The sequence below is a fragment of the Coregonus clupeaformis genome, chromosome 11 (assembly GCF_020615455.1).
Source record: "Coregonus clupeaformis isolate EN_2021a chromosome 11, ASM2061545v1, whole genome shotgun sequence".
NCBI lineage: Eukaryota > Metazoa > Chordata > Actinopteri > Salmoniformes > Salmonidae > Coregonus > Coregonus clupeaformis.
In genome coordinates, this window is record NC_059202.1 from 23,734,000 (window position 1) to 23,753,405 (window position 19,406).

At 44.2% G+C, this 19,406-nt stretch overlaps 1 protein-coding gene across 1 annotated transcript in view; it reads right to left on the reverse strand.

Annotated features, from left to right (window-relative positions):
• LOC121576541 (E3 ubiquitin-protein ligase RNF220) overlaps nucleotides 1–19,136 on the reverse strand; it is an 85,325-nt gene extending 66,189 nt beyond the window's left edge. The window contains exons 1-2 of the mRNA XM_041889768.2: nucleotides 18,870–19,136; nucleotides 16,487–17,141 (exon numbers count right to left, since the gene is read on the reverse strand). Coding sequence (XP_041745702.1) covers nucleotides 16,487–17,126 — 640 coding nt within the window. The 5' untranslated portion in view covers nucleotides 17,127–17,141; nucleotides 18,870–19,136. The remainder of the gene's footprint in view (nucleotides 1–16,486; nucleotides 17,142–18,869) is intronic.
• Between the last annotated feature and the right edge of the window lie 270 nt (nucleotides 19,137–19,406).

Consider the following 19,406-nt stretch of genomic DNA (forward strand, 5'->3'; position numbering starts at 1 on the left):
CAGAAAGGACAGTTACATACATTGGAATAGCGGACTGGCAATTGCGATAGAGTTATGGCCATAATTTGAATTGTTTAGGTAGACTGGAATAAAAGTAAGGTATTTTATTAATATGAATATAAATATACTATTAGTTATTGTTGGGTTGTGAATATACTTTTCTAATGCCATGATCTTGTTCTCGGGTGGAGGAGAGTCGTGCTTGCTTGACCGTGTCGAGCTGAAGGAGATGTTTGAAGCGGGTTTGGGTAGTTGGATGGAGGACATTTATGTGACAGGTTCTGGTTGTTGTTGCTTTGTTCTGTGGTTTGCGTGACACCAGTGATGTTGGTGAATTTATTTTCGTTATGTGAACCAGGGGATGCAAGGAGCTTTGGCTATTATGGTGAGGGAATAGCACCAATTTATAGTGGGTTCTAGATTTGTTGAATAAACAAACTTATATTTTAAACTAAAGTAATGCAATAGGCTACAATTATAACATTATCAGTAAAAGGCACTATACGCTCATCTGTGGTCCTCTGTAGCTCAGCTGGTAGAGCATGGCGCTTGTAACGCCAGGGTAGTGGGTTCGATCCCCGGGACCACCCATATACAAAAGTGTATGCATGCATGACTGTAAGTCGCTTTGGATAAAAGCGTCTGCAAAATGGTATGTTATTATTATTACTATCTGGAAAAAGCAAATTTAAGACACAGAAGGACAATTAAAAAAAACAGAAAAATAATGGATACTAGGGGTGCCCAGAGAATCCTAAAGGGGAGGGTCAGCTAGTGGCAGTAACTATGCAGGCTGATGAAGAACTTATGCTAAAGGTTCAGGTGAAGAATAGAGGCACCCCAATGATGATAGATACTGGAGCAACTTACTCATGTGTAAATCCAAATTATGCCTCTCACCAACCCCATGTCAGGCAAAGATGCACAGCCAGTAGAATGTTCATGACAAACGCAGTTAATACATATGACAGTTCCAGTAGAATAAGAAGCAGGAAAAAGCTACATGTGTACATATATTAGTGTCAGAACAAATTCCAGTTAATTTAGTAGGAAGAGATACACTGTGTAGAATGGGGGTCCAGATTAAATGCAGATCAGAGGGACTAATAATAGTTAAGGAAGGGGTATGTCCACAGAAGGTAATGGGGAAACCATCAACACATTCGTAAACTATTTTGGTAGAAGGGCTGCGGCTTTTGTGGAGCGACGGGTAACGGTGCTTCGAGGGTGACTGTTTTCGATGTGTGCAGAGGGTCCCTGGTTCGAGCCCAGGTAGGGACGGAAGCAACATTGATGCTGTTGACCCTGATATCTGGTTGCTGCGGAAAAAGGAGGAGGTCAAAAGGGGGGTGAGTGTAACCGGTGTGAAATGGCTAGCTAGTTAGCGGTGCGCGCTGGTGGCATTTTGATCGGTGACGTCACTCGCTCTGAGACCTTGAAGTAGTTGTTTCCCTTGCTCTGCTAGGGCCACAGGCATGTGGGAAAGTAAAACAAACAAGGCAAGGGATAGCATATTTGAGTTTTCGATGTCACAAAGCATGTTGGAGTGATTGAGTGGTAGCAGTGCGGCTAAGGAAAAGCCTAGGGGTTTAAATCTTATGCGATTTTATTTCGTTTTATGTGCGATGAATTGTGGAATTCACAGGAGAAGGGAGCAGTCACAAGTGATGTTCTTGAGGGTTTTCGGAAAGGAGGGATCAGGAGATGTGGCAAGAGAGTGAGAATTTCGAATTTAGATTGTGTGGACTGATTAAGAGGTATCAAAATGGAAACCAACTAAAATTGTACTTTTTCTTCCAGAAAAAAGGGGGGAGTGATTCTCTTTTCTTAGAAATATTTTCTGAGACTATAAATAAGGCCTGGCCATTTTTTGTTTGTTTATTGTTTTACTATATGGTGTTCGAATAACCACAAACAAACTACTTCGTATGAAATGTTAGCTGTATAGGATTTGTATTTCTATTTTGGGTTTTTTGACGGGATGGAAGTGAAATATCTTAAAGGGGCATACACATGTAATGTGGGTTTTTATTTACTGAGGGATAAGTAAATATGTGTGATTTATTTTGAAAAGAGCTGTACTAAGGACTTACTGTACACTCGGGATACAACATTTATCCAATTATCTTGATGGTTGTTAAGAGTAGTATACTATTGGATGAAACAATTCATTGAATGATTTCAATGACCTCTGTCCTGGCTTTATAGTGTGACCTGATCACCCGCACTGTAAATTCTAGAGGCATGCTGAATTAGGGGGTTGGATATAATAAGGATAATTGTAAAGAAGTATATAATTTGGAAAAAATCCTATATATAAATTAGTCCAAACAGGACAAGGATGGAGTGAGAGAGTTAGTCCTGAAGGAGAGGTATTCCTTGAATAGTGATATTTACAGTTAAGTAAAGATATGCTCAAGGGTTGTCATTTTAAGTTAGTTATTATTTTTGGTTTAACAAGCAGTGTTGTTGTTCTTTTGTTTTTTGAACACATGAATCACGATGGGATGCATGTGTCCAAAGGGGGGAAGGTGTTAACGATTTTGTTTTTTTGGGCTTACAGGGGTTTTAAAGGTGTTGTAATATTTTTGGGGGTTTACAGGAGTTTTAATGGTTTAATGGTTTTAATGTTTTTGTGGTAAGATATGCAAATTGTATTAAGGATATGAGCAGTAGTAATAATGTGTTATGGGTTAGGTTAAATCTTTTTTGTTTTTGTGTTAGGAGGCAGGGTGTAGAGGAGGTCTGTCTACAACAAGCTGGAAGCAGGTGTGCTTCATAATCTCAAGGCTTCTCTTGACGGATGAGAGGACATAAGTAGCATACTGTGTCTCACCTAACCTAACAATGCTCCTAAGATTTTATTTTCATGGGTGAAGATAACTCTGCCCAACTGAGTAGGAGAATCTGAGCATTCTCTGCGCCTTGGAGACTATGTGATGGCAAAAGACTACAGAAGAAAGAGCTGGAAAGACCCTATGTGGAGGGGCCTGTACCAGGTGTTGTTGGCTACCTTAATGATGGTAAAAGTGGTGGAGACAGATACTTAGATCCATGTTTTCACTATAGGAGTGTTCCAACCTCAGCCATTGGGTAGCATTGTTGTCTTTTGTGTGTGTCTGTGCTTGTATGTCTTTGCAGCAGTAACTCCGAGCTTCCCTATGGGTAGGCTGGTAGAAGGACACTCTTCGCAGACCGATGTCGATAGATTGAGAGGGACTCTGGCTGATCCGGAGACCCTAGTGACGGGGGAAGGTTAACAAATAAAGTGACCATACATCGTTGTCCAGGTTACACCAACAACGGTACGGATAGAGGGGAGCGCGATCGGGTATCATCTAAACCATTGTACCAGAGTGAGGGAACTGATGATTAAGAGACTTTCAAGACCGCCGAGAGATTCTAGACCACCGAGAGATTCCAGACCACCGAGAGATTCCAGACCACCGAGAGAGTCCAGACCTCCAAGACGCACCAGATATCCTTATCATTGATTTCTCTACACTTGACTAGTTCCCTGAGAATAAGGGGAATGGAGTACTGATGATAATAATAAAGAGCAGAAGAACAAGACATAGAAGGGATATAGACAGGATTCGAATGTATATTCTTGCACAGGCAGGAACCATAACTAAAATGCAGGAAGGGATCACTATTAAAATACAAGGGTTAAAATATTATTGGTGTGTGTGGAACCAGCACAAAGAGTATGGGGAAGTCACATGGGGTAGTGTGACCTTAAGATAATGAAAGAAAGAGACAGGTGAATCATAGACATAAAGGAGAATAGTCCAAGACTTAGATAAACAATTTGATGTAGTACTTAGTGTTAGATTTCCAGGGGGGAATGTGTTGTTGGAGTAGTTATTCCTTGGGAAACTGCACTAAACCCTGTACATGTTAGAGCCATACCAAATACAGAAGAAAGGGAATGGAAGGAGCCGTTAAACAATGATTGGTATAGATGAGTACAATATATTATATTACAATTAAATAAAGAAAATAGTCTAATATGCACCACATCTCCGTTTAAAGAATTAACAGTAGTTCAAAATCTTCACAGTTACTAGGACTGTGTTATGATTCAACTACAACTTTTGTCATATAAGGAACTCGGAAAGACCATATTGGCCAGCAGAATGTTTGTAATATTTAGGAAATCCTAAATATAAACAATTTTATGATCAACCAGGATGAGGAGAGAAGTGTAAGCAATTGTTAGAATAGGAACAAGGAAAGGGAAACACCAGAGTAATGTCAAATAGATTATGAGCAAAAAATATAGGAATGTTACAATAAAACAATTGGGTTATATAATTTGGGAGAATTCAAGGGAGAATGTGAAACTAGGGGGTGTTTAAACAGATAGCCTTTGGAATACAGGGACCCCTCAAAGGAAAATCTATCAGGCATTAGATAGAAATGGGTATAAGAATGAGTGATGAAACATAATGATTTGTCATGTAGACAATGTTAATAGGGATGTTTTGGATTGGAAATTAACTCAACTGAACTGTTATGATCTGTCCTTTCCTGAGGTTACTACGGATGGTGTCGTAATGCATAGCAGAGATAATTCGGTCCAGAACGGTGTAAACCTCAATAAAAACCAAAAACCCTCTACCCGGCTGAAGAGGAGCAACAAAGGCGTTGAAGACGTTCCTGTCTGACACCACCTCTGCCAGGAGACCTGAATCCAGCATCAAATCAAAGCAATCAATTGCCTTCTCTTTTGTGACTTTTCTCTCAGGAATGTGACAGGAGTCCATGTGGAGTGAGCAGGAGGAGAGAGGTCTGTGCAAATGCAACGTTCTTCGTAGTTTGGGTATACTGGTTTGCAAATGGACAAAACAGAATGATGGTGGAGGTGGGGAGGCTCAGGTGTGACATCGGAATTGGGGCATTGCCATGGGCAATCCAAGATGAACTATGAAGCTATCTGAAGAACATAATGAAGACGCCAGAAGATTGAGTGCCGGTAGAGGAAGGGAGTGTTAGTTGAGGTAGTATGTTGATTAAGGAGGTATTATACACTGCTAAATTTATAGTAATTTAGACTAGGAATGCATTAAGATAATGATCTATTGTAATTATTGTTATGAGGAAGTTAATGCTAGAATTATGATAATATAAATATACATTCCGCCAGTGTCAATATGTGCCAAGGTGAGAGTTTTAACTTTGAATGATGGAACAAAGGTGACTAATTAAGAATTGTGAAAAAAAAAGTGGAGGTTAATTTAGAGGAAAACCTTCTAGACTTGTAATCAATACCTGACTGGGCTCTGGGTCCTCATCAGGATGGGTCAAGTAATGAGGAAGATATATTGGTTTAAATATATGCACGTAAAATGTAACCACATATGGCAAGGTTAGGAATAAGTAAATGCACAGGCTTACATTCATTTTTACAATTAATCTTTGTATTGTTGGGACATTGTTGGAATGTCCCAAAGGGGGGATTATATGGTATTATTTTATGTATCATTAAGGCAAATGTAGGGAGAGGTCAAAGGTAAAATAATAATATTAGTAATAAACATGACTATGTTTAAATGAATGTACAGTGGGGAGAACAAGTATTTGATACACTGCCGATTTTGCAGGTTTTCCTACTTACAAAGCATGTAGAGGTCAGTTTGCCAATGACCATCTGGATGATCCAGAGGAGGAATGGGAGAAGGTCATGTGGTCTGATGAGAGAAAAATAGAGCCTTTTGGTCTAAACTCCACTCACCGTGTTTGAAGGAAGAAGAAGGATGAGTTCAACCCCAAGAACACCATCCCAACCGTGAAGCATGGAGGTGGAAGCATCATTCTTTGGGGATGCTTTTTTGCAAAGGGGACAGGACGACTGCACCGTATTGAGGGGAGGATGGATGGGGCCATGTGTCGCGAGATCTTGGCCAACAACCTCCTTCCCTCAGTAAGAGCATTGAAGATGGGTCGTGGCTGGGTCTTCCAGCATGACAACGACCCGAAACACACAGCCAGGGCAACTAAGGAGTGGCGCCGTAAGAAGCATCTCAAGGTCCTGGAGTGGCCTAGCCAATCTCCAGACCTGAATCCAATAGAACATCTTTGGAGGGAGCTGAAAGTCAGTATTGCCCAGCGACAGCCCCGAAACCTGAAGGATCTGGAGAAGGTCTGTATGGAGGAGTGGGCCAAAATCCCTGCTGCAGTGTGTGCAAACCTGGTCAAGACCTACAGGAAACGTATGATCTCTGTAATTGCAAACAAAGGTTTCTGTACCAAATACTAAGTTCTGCTTTTCTGATGTATCAAATACTTATGTCATGCAATAAAATGCAAATTAATTACTTAAAAATCATACAATGTGATTTTCTGGATTTTTAGATTCTGTCTCTCACAGTTGAAGTGTACCTATGATAAAAATTACAGACCTCTACATGCTTTGTAAGTAGGAAAACCTGCAAAATCGGCATTGTATCAAATACTTGTTCTTCCCACTGTATGTGCTCTGTCACAGGGGCTCTCAAACTGTGGCCCATGGGCTTATTATGGACACATTGTATGCATTACCTTAGTTCTTTTTTAAGAAGGGGCCTAGGCCACGCAGCCAATAGAATGATAGAATGAGAGGCTTCATATAGAAAAAAGCATTCATGACCTTTTGGAGTGGACATTGTGTGACAGCTGGACGTTGGAAAAGAAGGGTGGTGCAGAACTAAAATAAGTTAGGAATTTGCCATAAGGGGGTAACTGAATTTGCCATGGAAGTATGTTTGTGCATTTGTGTATGTGTATAAAAGGGAGCTCTAAGCCAAAGAGAGACAGCCGTTTCATGGAACTGCTCGGCTTTCGTTATTAGATAATAAAAGTCTAATTTTTGGATTCACAGGCTCTAGTTTCTTGAGAGATATGTTTGAGTTGACTACTTACGAGTCATATATATTTCTACGACAGTGACTATCTCATGAAGCTGGTTGAGAGAATGCCAAGAGTGTGCAAAGCTGTCATCAAGGGAAAGGGTGGCTATTTGAAGAATCTCAAATATAAAATATATTTCGATTTGTTTAACACTTTTTTGGTTACTACATGATTCCATATGTGTTATTTCATAGTTTTGATGACTTCACTATTATTCTACAATGTAGAAAATAGTAAAAATAAAGAAAAACCCTGGAATGAGTAGGTGTGTCCAAACTTTTGTCTGGTACTGTATGAACGGTCACTTTGGGGACGACTTCGTCAATGCACTTATTAATGAAGCCGGTGACTGATGTGGTAAACTTCTCAGTGCCATCAGATGAATCCTGGAATATATTCCAGTCTGTGCTAGCGAAACAGTCCTATAGGTTAGCATCCACTTCATCAGACCACTTCCGTATTGAGCGCGTCACTAGTACTTTCTGTTTGAGTTTTTGCTTGTAAGCAGGAATCAGGAGGATAGAGTTATGGTCAGATTTGCCAAATGGAGGGTGAGGGAGAGCTTTGTATATGTCTCTGTGTGTGGAGTAAATCTGATCTACAGTTTCTTCACCTCTAGTTGCACAGGTGACATGGTGGTAGAAATGAGGTAGTTTCAGTTTCCCTGCACTAAAGTCCCCGGCCACTAGGAGTGCCGCCTCTGGGTGAGCATTTTCTTGTTTGCTTATGGCCCTATACAGCTCATTGAGTGCGGTCTTAGTGCCAGCATCGGTTTGTGGTGGTAAATAGACAGCTATGAAAAATACAGATGAAAACTCTCTTGGTAAATCGTTTTTTATTTATTTATTTCACCTTTATTTAACCAGGTAAGCCAGTTGAGAACAAGTTCTCATTTACAACTGCGACCTGGCCAAGATAAAGCAAAGCAGTGCGATAAAAACACAGAGTTACATATGGGGTAAAAAAACATAAAGTCAAAAAATACAACAGAAAATATATATATACAGTGTGTGCAAATGTAGCAAGTTATGGAGGCAAGGCAATAAATAGGCTATAGTGCAAAATAATTACAATTAGAATGCTAGATGTGCAAGATATTATGTGCAAATAGAGATACCGGGGTGCAAAAGAGCAAAATAAATAACAATATAGGGATGAGGTAGTTGGGTGGGCTAATTTCAGATGGGCTGTGTACAGGTGCAGTGATCGGTAAGGTGCTCTGACAACTGATGCTTAAAGTTAGTGAGGGAGATGAGAGTCTCCAGCTTCAGAGATGTTTGCAATTCGTTCCAGTCATTGGCAGCAGAGAACTGGAAGGAATGGCGGCCAAAGGAGGTGTTGGCTTTGGGAATGACCAGTGAGATATACCTGCTGGAGCGCAGACTACGGGTGGGTGCTGCTATGGTGACCAATGAGCTAAGATAAGGCGGGGATTTGCCTAGCAGTGATTTATAGATGGCCTGGAGCCAGTGGATTTGACGACGAACATGTAGTGAGGACCAGCCAACAAGAGCGTACAGGTCACAGTGGTGGGTAGTGTATGGGGCTTTGGAGACAAAACAGATGGCACTATGATAGACTACATCCAATTTGCTGAGTAGAGTGTTGGAGGCTATTTTGTAAATGACATCGCCGAAGTCAAGGATCTTGTAGGATAGTCAGTTTTACGAGGGCATGTTTGGCAGCATGAGTGAAGGAGGCTTTGTTGCGAAATAGGAAGCTGATTATAGATTTAACTTTGGATTGGATATTCTTAATGTGAGTCTGGAAGGAGAGTTTACAGTCTAACCAGACACCTAGGTATTTGTAGTTGTCCACATACTCTAGGTCAGACCCGTCGAGAGTGGTGATTCTAGTCGGGTGGGCGGGTGCCAGCAGCGTTCGATTGAAGAGCATGCATTTAGTTTTACTAGTGTTTAAGAGCAGTTGGAGGCTACTGAAGGAGTGTTGTATGGCATTGAAGCTCGTTTGGAGGTTAGTTAACACAGTGTCCAATGAAGGGCCAGATGTATACAAAATGGTGTCGTCTGCGTAGAGGTGGATCTGAGAGTCACCAACAGCAAGAGCGACATCATTGATATACACAGAGAAAAGAGTCGGCCCAAGAATTGAACCCTGTGGCACCCCCATAGAGACTGCCATAGGTCCAGACAACAGGCCCTCCGATTTGACACACTGAACTCTATCTGAGAAGTAGTTGGTGAACCAGGCGAGGCAGTCATTTGAGAAACCAAGGCTATTTAGTCTGCCAATAAGAATGCGGTGGTTGACAGAGTCGAAAGCCTTGGCCAGGTCGATGAAGACAGCTGCACAGTACTGTCTATTATCAATCGCGGTTATAATATCGTTTAGGACCTTGAGCGTGGCTGAAGTGCACCCATGACCAGCTCGGAAACCGGATTGCATAGCGGAGAAGGTACGGTGGGATTCGAAATGGTCAGTGATCTGTTTGTTAACTTGGCTTTCAAATACTTTCGAAAGGCAGGGCAGGATGGATATAGGTCTGTAACAGTTTGGATCTAGAGTGTCACCCCCCTTTGAAGAGGGGGATGACCACGGCAGCTTTCCAATCTCTGGGGATCTCAGACGTTACGAAAGAGAGGTTGAACAGGCTAGTAATAGGGGTTGCGACAATTTCGGGCGGCTAGTTTTAGAAAGAAAGGGTCCAGATTGTCTAGCCCAGCTGATTTGTAGGGGTCCAGATTTTGCAGCTCTTTCAGAACATCAGCTGTCTGAATTTGTGTGAAGGAGAAGCGGGGGGGGTGGGGGGCATGGGCAAGTTGCAGCGGAGGGTGCAGAGTTGGTGGCCGGGGTAGTGGTAGCCAGGTGTAAAGCATGGCCAGCCGTAGCAAAATGCTTGTTGAAATTCTCGATTATTGTAGATTTATCGGTGGTGATAGTGTTTCCTAGCCTCAGTGCAGTGGGGAGGAAGTGCTCTTATTCTCCATGGACTTTACAGTGTCCCAAAACTTTTTGGAGTTAGTGCTACAGGATGCAAATTTCTGTTTGAAAAAGTTAGCCTTTGCTTTCCTGACTGCTTGTGTATATTGGTTCCTAACTTCCCTGAAAAGTTGCATATCGCGGGGGCTATTTGATGCTAATGCAGTACGCCACAGGATGTTTTTGTGCTGGTCAAGGGCAGTCAAGTCTGAGGAGAACCAGGGGCTATATCTGTTCTTAGTTCTGTATTTTTTGAATGGGGCATGTTTATTTAAGATTGAGAGGAAATTACTTTTAAAGAACAACCAGGCATCCTCTACTGACGGAATGAGATCTATATCCATCCAGGATACCTGGGCCAGGTCAATTAGGAAGGCCTGCTCGCTAAAGTGTTTTAGGGAGCGTTTGACAGTGATGAGGGGTGGTCGTTTGACCGCGGACCCGTTACGGACGCAGGCAATAAGGCAGTGATCGCTGAGATCCTGGTTGAAGACAGCGGAGGTGTATTTAGAGGGTAAGTTAGTCAGGATGATATCTATGAGGGTACCCATGTTTACGGATTTAGGGTTGTACCTGGTAGGTTCGTTGATAATTTGTGTGAGATTGAGGGCATCTAGTTTGGATTGTAGGATGGCCGGGGTGTTAAGCATATCCCAATTTAGGTCACCAAGCAGTACGAACTCTGAGGATAAATGGGGGCAATCAATTCACATATGGTGTCCAGGGCACAGCTGGGGGCTGAGGGGGGTCTGTAGCAAGCGGCAACAGTGAGAGACTTATTTCTGGAAAGGTGGATTTTTAGAAGTAGAAGCTCAAACTGTTTGGGCACAGACCTGGATAGTATGATAGAGCTCTGCAGGCTATCTCTACAATAGATTGCAACTCCACCCCCTTTGGCAGTTCTATCTAGACGGAAAATGTTATAGTTGGGGATGGAAATTTCAGAATTTTTGGTGGCCTTCCTAAGCCAGGATTCAGACACATTCAAATAGTAAGGTCTACAGCTTATCATGAGGTATTCTAACTCAGGCGAGCAGAACCTCGAGACTTCCTTAATATTAGAGATTGCGCACCAGCTGTTGTTAACAAAGAGACACACACTACCTCCCCTGAGCTTTTCCAATGCCACTGTTCTGTCCTGCTGATGTATAGAACAACCAGCTAGATTTAAATTTACCATGTCCTTGTTCAGCCATGACTCAGAGAAACATAAGATATTACAGTTCTTCAGATCACGTTGATAGGATAGTCTCGAACGGAGCTCATCCAGTTTATTCTCCAGTGATTACATGTTTGCCAATAGAACGGAGGGTAGAGGCGATAAATACACTCTCCGACGTAGTCTGGTCAGGTATACAGCATGCCGGCCTCTATAGCGCCATTTTCTCCTTCTTCTAGTGTCAGGGATTTTGGCCTGGTCTGGGATAATCAATGTCTTTCGCCTCCGACTCATTGAAGTAGAAGTCCTCGTCCAAATCAAGGTTAGTGATAGCTGTTCTGATTACCAGAAGCTCTTTTCGGTCATAGGAAACGATGACAGAAACATTATGTACAAAAAAATGAAGATAACTTCATTGTAAATAAGAATTTGTTCTTAACTGACTTGCCTAGTTAAATAAATAAAAATAAATGTACCACTTTGTGGTAGTAATTAGAAGTTAAAATTGTAATTCAATAAAAATGTAAATGGTGTACCAGCTAAATTGCAATGCTGAAGGGATAGGTACATTCTATGAATTATATTTATATGATTGAAATGACACCCACCCTGTATTCAAGAGCATATTGTGTCTCAACCGATGGTGGGCACAACACAAAAACCTCAGATGATTTAAAGTAGGGTCTAAGCTACAACATATGCGAATATGAGTTTACTCATTTTTAGATAATTTACGTTAAAGGTTAAAAAATATATTTTTTATTTCAACTAATTATAAAATAGTTTGACAACACTGTTTATACGTTTTTAAATAATATCAAACTCAACCGTTGATTTTTTCCAGTGATGAAGACATGGATGTTGCAACACAACAGAATGTCATGGTATGGTGGGGTATGCAAAATGGGTCAACTTTGAGCACCTCTGTCACGAACATCGGGAACAGAGGACCAAGGCGCAGCATTGAATGCGAACATACTTTTTATTTGGTGATTACACGAACAAAACAACAAACGATAACGTGACGTCCACGGTCTAACACAAACCACACTGGAACAAGATCCCACAACCACTGTGGGGAAACAGCCTGTCTAAATGTGGTTCCCAATCAGAGACAACCAGCAACAGCTGACACTCGTTGCCTCTGATTGAGAACCACTCTGGCCAACATAGAAATACTTAAACTAGAATGTAAAACACATGAAAACTCACACCCTGGCTCAACATACTAGAGTCCCCAGAGCCAGGGCGTGACAGTACCCCCACCCCAAAGGCGCAGACTCCGACCGCGCCAACCAAACACCACAGGGGAGGGACCGGGTGGGCACTCCGCCTTGGCGGCGGATCCGGCTCCGGGCATGATCCCCACTCCCTCTCTAACCCCCCAAAGTACCCCTGGTCCGGTCTGGCCCTGCTGACCGGAGCTGGACTGAACACTGGTGGAGCGGATTGCTCTAGCTCCGGCGTGGAGCAGCTGACCGGTACCGGACCAGGCACCGGTGGAACAGGCACGGGCTGTGCCGGACTGACGACGCACACCACTGGCTTGGTGTGGGGAGCACGAACAGGCCGAGCCGGGCTGGCGACGTGCACCATAGGCTTGGTGCGGGGAGCTGGAGCGGGCCGGAGCGGGCCGGAGCGGGCCGGACCGGGCTGACGAAGCGCACCACAGACTTGGTGCAGAGAGCAGGAATGGACCGGGCCGGGCTGGCGACGCGCACCACTGACTTGGTGCGGGGAGCAGGAACAGGCCGGGCCGGGTTGGCGACGCGCACCATAGGCTTGGTGCGGGGAGCAGGAACAGGCCAGACCGGGCTGACGAAGCGCACCATAGGCTTGGTGCGGGGAGCAGGAACAGGCCGGACCGGGCTGACGAAGCGCACCATAGGCTTGGTGCGGGGAGTAGGAACGGGCCGGACCGGGCTGACGAAGCGCACCACTGACTTGGTGCGGGGAGCAGGAACGGGCCGGACCGGGCTGACGAAGCGCACCACTGACTTGGTGCGGGGAGCAGGAGCGGGCCGGGCCGGGCTGGCGACGCGCACCATAGGCTTGGTGCGGGGAGCAGGAACAGGCCGGGCCGGGCTGGCGACGCGCACCATAGGCTTGGTGCGGGGAGCAGGAACAGGCCGGGCCGGGCTGACGACACGCACCACAGGCTCGATGCGAGGAACAGGAACAGGCCGGACCGTACTGGGGACACACACCACTGGCCCTACGCAGGGATCAGGAACGGGCCGGACCGGACTGGTAACACACCCCAGTACCTCTCGCCGTGCCTCTACACTTTCCCTCTACTCTGTGACCAGTGGCCCCCTTAACCTGGCGGCCTCCTCTGCAAACCCGCTGGACCGCTCCATCGCGGCCTCCTGCTGCCCCGTCGTCCACGGCGTCCACGGCGTGAGCCCCCCCCCTAAAAAATTTCTGGGTGTCTCTCCTCCCCGTGGACCAAGCCTCCCTATCTCTCGCCAGACTCTTCCTCCACTGCTCCAAAGTCCAACCACTCTGCTCTTCATTTGGCTTGACCCAGTCGAGACACTTCCTCCACTGCTCCCAAGTCCACCCTCTCTGCTCTTCACTGGGCTTGACCCAGTCGAGGTTGCCACGGAGATCCGCTAGCGATTCCCCTGGCGATGGCTCCTGAACACGCTGCTTGGTCCAGTTTTGGTGGGATCTTCTGTCACGAACGTCGGGAACAGAGGACCAAGGCGCAGCATTGAATTACACGAACAAAACAACAAACGATAACGTGACGTCCACGGTCTAACACAAACCACACTGGAACAAGATCCCACAACCACTGTGGGAAAACAGCCTGTCTAAATGTGGTTCCCAATCAGAGACAACCAGCAACAGCTGACACTCGTTGCCTCTGATTGAGAACCACTCTGGCCAACATAGAAATACTTAAACTAGAATGTAAAACACATGAAAACTCACACCCTGGCTCAACATACAAGAGTCCCCAGAGCCAGGGCGTGACAACCTCTATCTCCTGAATGTTTTGTCATTCAGGTACAAAAAGTAACATTCTGACAACTTCTTCCATGGGCAAACATGTATGGAAAGTTTTGTTTAAATTGAAAGCGATGCTGTTAAAAAGTGATTGAATTCAAATGGATTTACCCAGCTGATAGAATAGAGAGGGACAAAGAATGCCTGTGAACAAACTTGGTGTTTTGTAGTGTGTTTTTTTAATGTATGGGTCGTACTGTATGGGTCTTGAGGTATGGTTCGTGCTGTATGGGTCGTAGTGGATGGGTCATGAGGTATGGGTTGTCCTGTATGGGTTGTGTTTATGGGTTGTGCTGTATGGGTTGTGTACATTGGTCATGTTGTATGGGTCGTGCTGTATGGGTCGTGCTGTGTGGGTCGTGCTGTATGGGTCGTGCTGTATGGGTTGTGTTGTATGGGTTGTGATGTATGGGTCGTACTGTATGGGTTGTGTTGTATGGGTCGTGATGTATGGGTCGTGCTGTATGGGTCGTGCTGTATGGGTCGTGTTGTATGGGTCGTGTTGTATGGGTCGTGTTGTATGGGTCGTGCTGTATGGGTTGTGTTGTATGGGTCGTGATGTATGGGTTGTGCTGTATGGGTCATGTTGTATGGGTCATACTGTATGGGTCGTGTTGTATGGGTCGTGGTGTATGGGTCATGTTGTATGGGTCATGCTTTATGGGTCGTGCTGTATGGGTCATGTTGTATGGGTCGTGTTGTTTGGGTAGTATTGTATGGGTTGTGCTGTATGGGTTGTGTTGTATGGGTCATTCTGTATGGATCGTGCTGTATGGATCGTGCTGTATGGGTCGTGAATGTCCATATGTAGGCTACATGTCCTGGACATGTAATGTATGGTGTCATGTATTATCACGAATGATCATACAGAGGTTTTCTACATAGCAACCAAAGAGTTGCATTGTTGTAAGTTTTGAAGCGTAACACTGTCTTTTAGTCAGTCAAGAGGAACCAAATGTCAGACTTTAGAAAAGTACTGGGAGCTCAATTGCATCAAAGCCCTGAGTTTGCCTGAGCTTCAATCTAATTGGATAAAACAGGAAAAGCTGCTTCTAACACTGAGAATACATTTTTCCAAAACTGATTTGATCTACATAGCACCACCCACTTTGGGTTGGGCAACCCTATTCTATGCCCTATTCTCCATCCATGCCTGTATTTTCATCAAATTATTCTCTAGGTTTGAAGGTAATATGAGCACACACACACACACACACACACACACACACAGTGCACACTCACTCTCGTAATGAACACATACACAAACACACACAGACACACTCACACGGGATTCCTGCCTGTCATTCACCCGATGGCATGTCAAAACCAGGAAGTTCCACAAAGCCATACACACACGGGCATGCACACACACACACACACACACACACACACACACACACACACACACACACACACACACACACACACACACAAACAGTCTAACACACACACACAAATAATCAAACACACACACACACTCCAAACTTTTCTTAAGACAACGCATCCCATCTCCAGGCCTTGATGTGTGGGATGAAAAGTATCTTTGTGATTTGGGGGGATATCACGGCTCTCCCCCCTCCTCCCCTCTCATCCCCCCTCCTCCCTCTCTCCTCACTCTCATGGCCCTCCCCTGATCTACTGAGGATTGTGGGTCCTCTCTCTCTGGGGACTTTCATCTGTCAGGTGCCACCTTGGCGGCCGTGTGGGGGTTTGATTTCCCATCATGCTTTGTGCTGGAGTGTCTGCCTTCCTTCCCACTCTTTGGAGGTGGAGGCAAGACGAAGGCAGGCGAGCGCCGTCGTGCCCCCGCGCCGTCGGGCAATTATCCTCTAGCGTAATGAGGAGCAGCTCTCGCCCCGTCACTCTGACTGACACCTCCCTCCTTCATTTTGTCAACAAAACAGATGGCTCATAATGGCGTGGGTGGCCATATTGAGTTGAGGATGTTGTTTGTGGAGCAGAGTGCTGCGTCATTTCTCGTCGCATGGCTGCCTCGCTCGCTCTGTCATCTCGTTATCTCTGAATAGGGTGTTTCTCACTCAAACTTCCCCTCCTCTTATGTTTGTCTTCCACCTTATTGAAAAACTATCAATCCAGTGGTAGTACTAATGGTAATCCGTGACCAATAACCAGAAACATGGAACAATGGCCATTTTTTGCCAACTCATGTCAAGTCCACCAAGAGAGCGTCACATTCTTTGCACAAGAAGGAAAGGATTTGGGTTAAGATTGTCAAAGAGTAGAAAGGACACACTTCATAAAGACATACCAATACAAGATGTAGGCCTTCCATAACTGTCAATGATTTCAATCTTTGATTCTATCGATTGTATTGAAACCATGGATAAAAAAAGCTTACAATTCCAGCCAGCCTGGTATGAGGATTTTTCTGCGTGTTTTTCTATCACACTGTATTACTGACAGTATATTACCACCCATATAGATATGTTATGAGAAGTATATACAGAGGAGGATACTCACAGTGCTCCTTGCAGTCCTCCGGACTAGATGAGGCCTGTCTGTCCGACAGCAGCCCAGATACCGCAAACAACTTCCTCCTAGAATCCTCAGCGGCCTTGACCGACCCCGGTGTGGCAGAGAGGAAACGCCCTCCTCCAAAATCATACTCCTTCCCCTCCGAATCTGTGTAGCAGCCCTTGAGCCTCTTAGCAGGGGTGAAGGCTGACTGATAACCCCTGGCCTCCCTCTCCTCAGGCGGGGAGGAGAACGGTCGGAAGGCCCCTACCCCACTGTGGTTGAGCATCCCCAGGGAAGAGCCATCCAGGTTGTTGGGGTGAAACTGGAACTGGGGATGGAGGTGGAGCAGGGAGGCAGGGAAGTCTCTGGCGGGGAAGGAGCTGTGGCCGGAGATAGGCCCCTGACGGTTGTACATGGAGGCGAATGTGTAGGAGCCGGAAGGGAAGGGGAGGTGGAGGTCCTTCTCAGAGATGGGGACGCTGAAGGGCCTCGGGGCCTGGCATGGGACGGAGGCCTGGCAGGGGACGGAGGCATCGCGGCCAGCCTCGGCTGTGGAGGCCAGCACCATCAGGGCTGGGGAGGCCAGGCGACTGGGCAGGTAGGAGGAGCTGTCCATCTTGAAGGCGGGCCGGTGGAGGTCCATCCAATCCACACCTCCCTGTTTTTAAAGAGGGAGGGGACTGGTCAAAGGGGGAGGGGCTTTGTGATGGTGTGCTTTGGAGACAGATGAGGTTGAGGCTGAATGACTTCACTGTGGGCCAGTAACCGAAAAGTCACTGGGTCAAATCCCTCAGCCGAAAATCTGTCGATGTGGCCTTGTGTAAAATAAGACATTTTCATAAGGAATGTGCAATCTGGACAGAAAATTATGTTAAGAATGGTGATACACTTTCATAGTCTAAGTAACTAAACTGGGAAAGGGATAGCTGCGCTGATTAGTATTAGTAGCTGAGAATATGCTATTAAATTAAATTGAAAAAAACATACAAAATCTAGAAAAATATACTAATAATTAATGTAATGTAAATATAATCTTGAAATTGATGATGTAGTTTTACGGGGCATTTTTTAATGGCTCCTTCATACCCAGGACACATGTGTCTGCAATCGGTCCAATTTCAGGAAATGATTATGATGATTATTACTGTAAATATTAAAATGTGGCTTTCCCATTCACAAAACAGACACATTTAATAAATGAGTTCCTTATTTTCCATGATAGCCTTATGTGAAACAGCAAGCATATGGCATTGTAATCTGAATATTCAATAACATGTTAATTAAATATGAATCCAATAGAAAATAATGTAATTGACACTACGATTTATCAAATAGATCTTAGGGTGAATAATGTTTTTTGTGTGGCTGTCATAAAACGTTATAAAATAATCCCAATATTGGTGTCTAATTCTAAAATCTAAATGTGCAGATCTTGAAGAGGATTATGAAACGAATCACTTCTGTTTTTTCAATATTAAAGTTTCAGAAATTAACATATTTGTAGGCTATAGAAAAATATCTGAACAGCAATTTGTTTAATTAAAAACGATGTTTCTTACAGGTTTGGTTATGAAAGAGAGCGTTTTGCTACTGATCAGCTACACTTATAGTGAACTATGATATTTAAAAAAATTACATATGAATGTGCAAATTAAAAACTTCTGTTCAACTAAAAACAATCACATGAAAGAGCCCACATGTCTACTGCGTTTTCTCTCACTCCCAGTGAATTTTTAACCACTATTCAGTACTCATTCCAATGTGAGAGCGTTATAACATCCCTCAGACCCCCTTCAAGAGATTTTTTCCAGTTTTGTTTATCTTCTGTATTATATAGGCCTATTTAGACTTAACACGCCAGGCTTATATATTAGAAACATTTCAAGCCATTCCATGTATTTGATATATTCCAGAGCTAGCACACCTTATTCAACTTGTCAACTAATCATCAAGCCCTTGATTAGGTGAATCAGGTGAGATAGTTCAGGGCCACAACAAAATTGTGAAACATCTGGGGGTCCCCAAACGAGCGGTTTGAGAACAACGTAAGAAGTTGGACAACTGAATGCCCAACAAACATCTTGAAAAGTTGGCTATTCAAATGTAATAGAAACCCTAATTAGCGAGTTTTTTTTTTTTTTTTTTAAATGCGTAGCGGTCTTCAAGAGCAAATACCTGAAAATCAAACATTTAGCCAGATAATGATTAAAAAATATATTAATAGGATATTGCATACAGGCCCGACAAGAAGCCAACAAAATGTAGAATAGGCTACACAATGAGGCTGTACATTGTGTTAATTTAACCCATAAGCCCTAGGTTACCCAAACAAATTTGACAGTTCAGAAGAAAAAGTTGCATATAGGGATAGACCTAGGCTACTTACCGAGTTAAAGCGCTGTCTTGGACCTTTGTTAGCTCCACAAAGAACACTTTCTCAAGTTAGGATGTCAGAGATGGTTGGTACTTTATTCTGTCCGATTGAAAAAAAAAAACACGCGCTTGCAAAAGGTAGCGATTCTTTCTAAGTATATTGCAGTATTTGTCACGTGGACGGACCAGTTAGAATTGTAACAGAAGAAGTGGTGAATTTGTGAGGATAAAGCGACGCTGGCTCAGGCTGTGAGGGCTACTGCTGCTGCTGCTGCTCAGATGCTTGTCAGCGCTTCGAGTGATGATCCCCTCTCCCTCTCTTAGCCTACCTCTCCCCTCCGAGTCACTCTCTCCCAAGAGGTTCTGTGAGCTACATTCAGAGCGTTCAATCTGCTACCCTCCGTGCTAGCCTCTATCCTGAAAAACAAAAAAAGTATTATACTGAAATGTGATTAAACCATATCAAACTGTCTTAAAAATAATTTAACTCTGGCAAAGTCACAAATAAGTCACATGCATTGCCATTTAAATCCTGATAACAACATGCTTT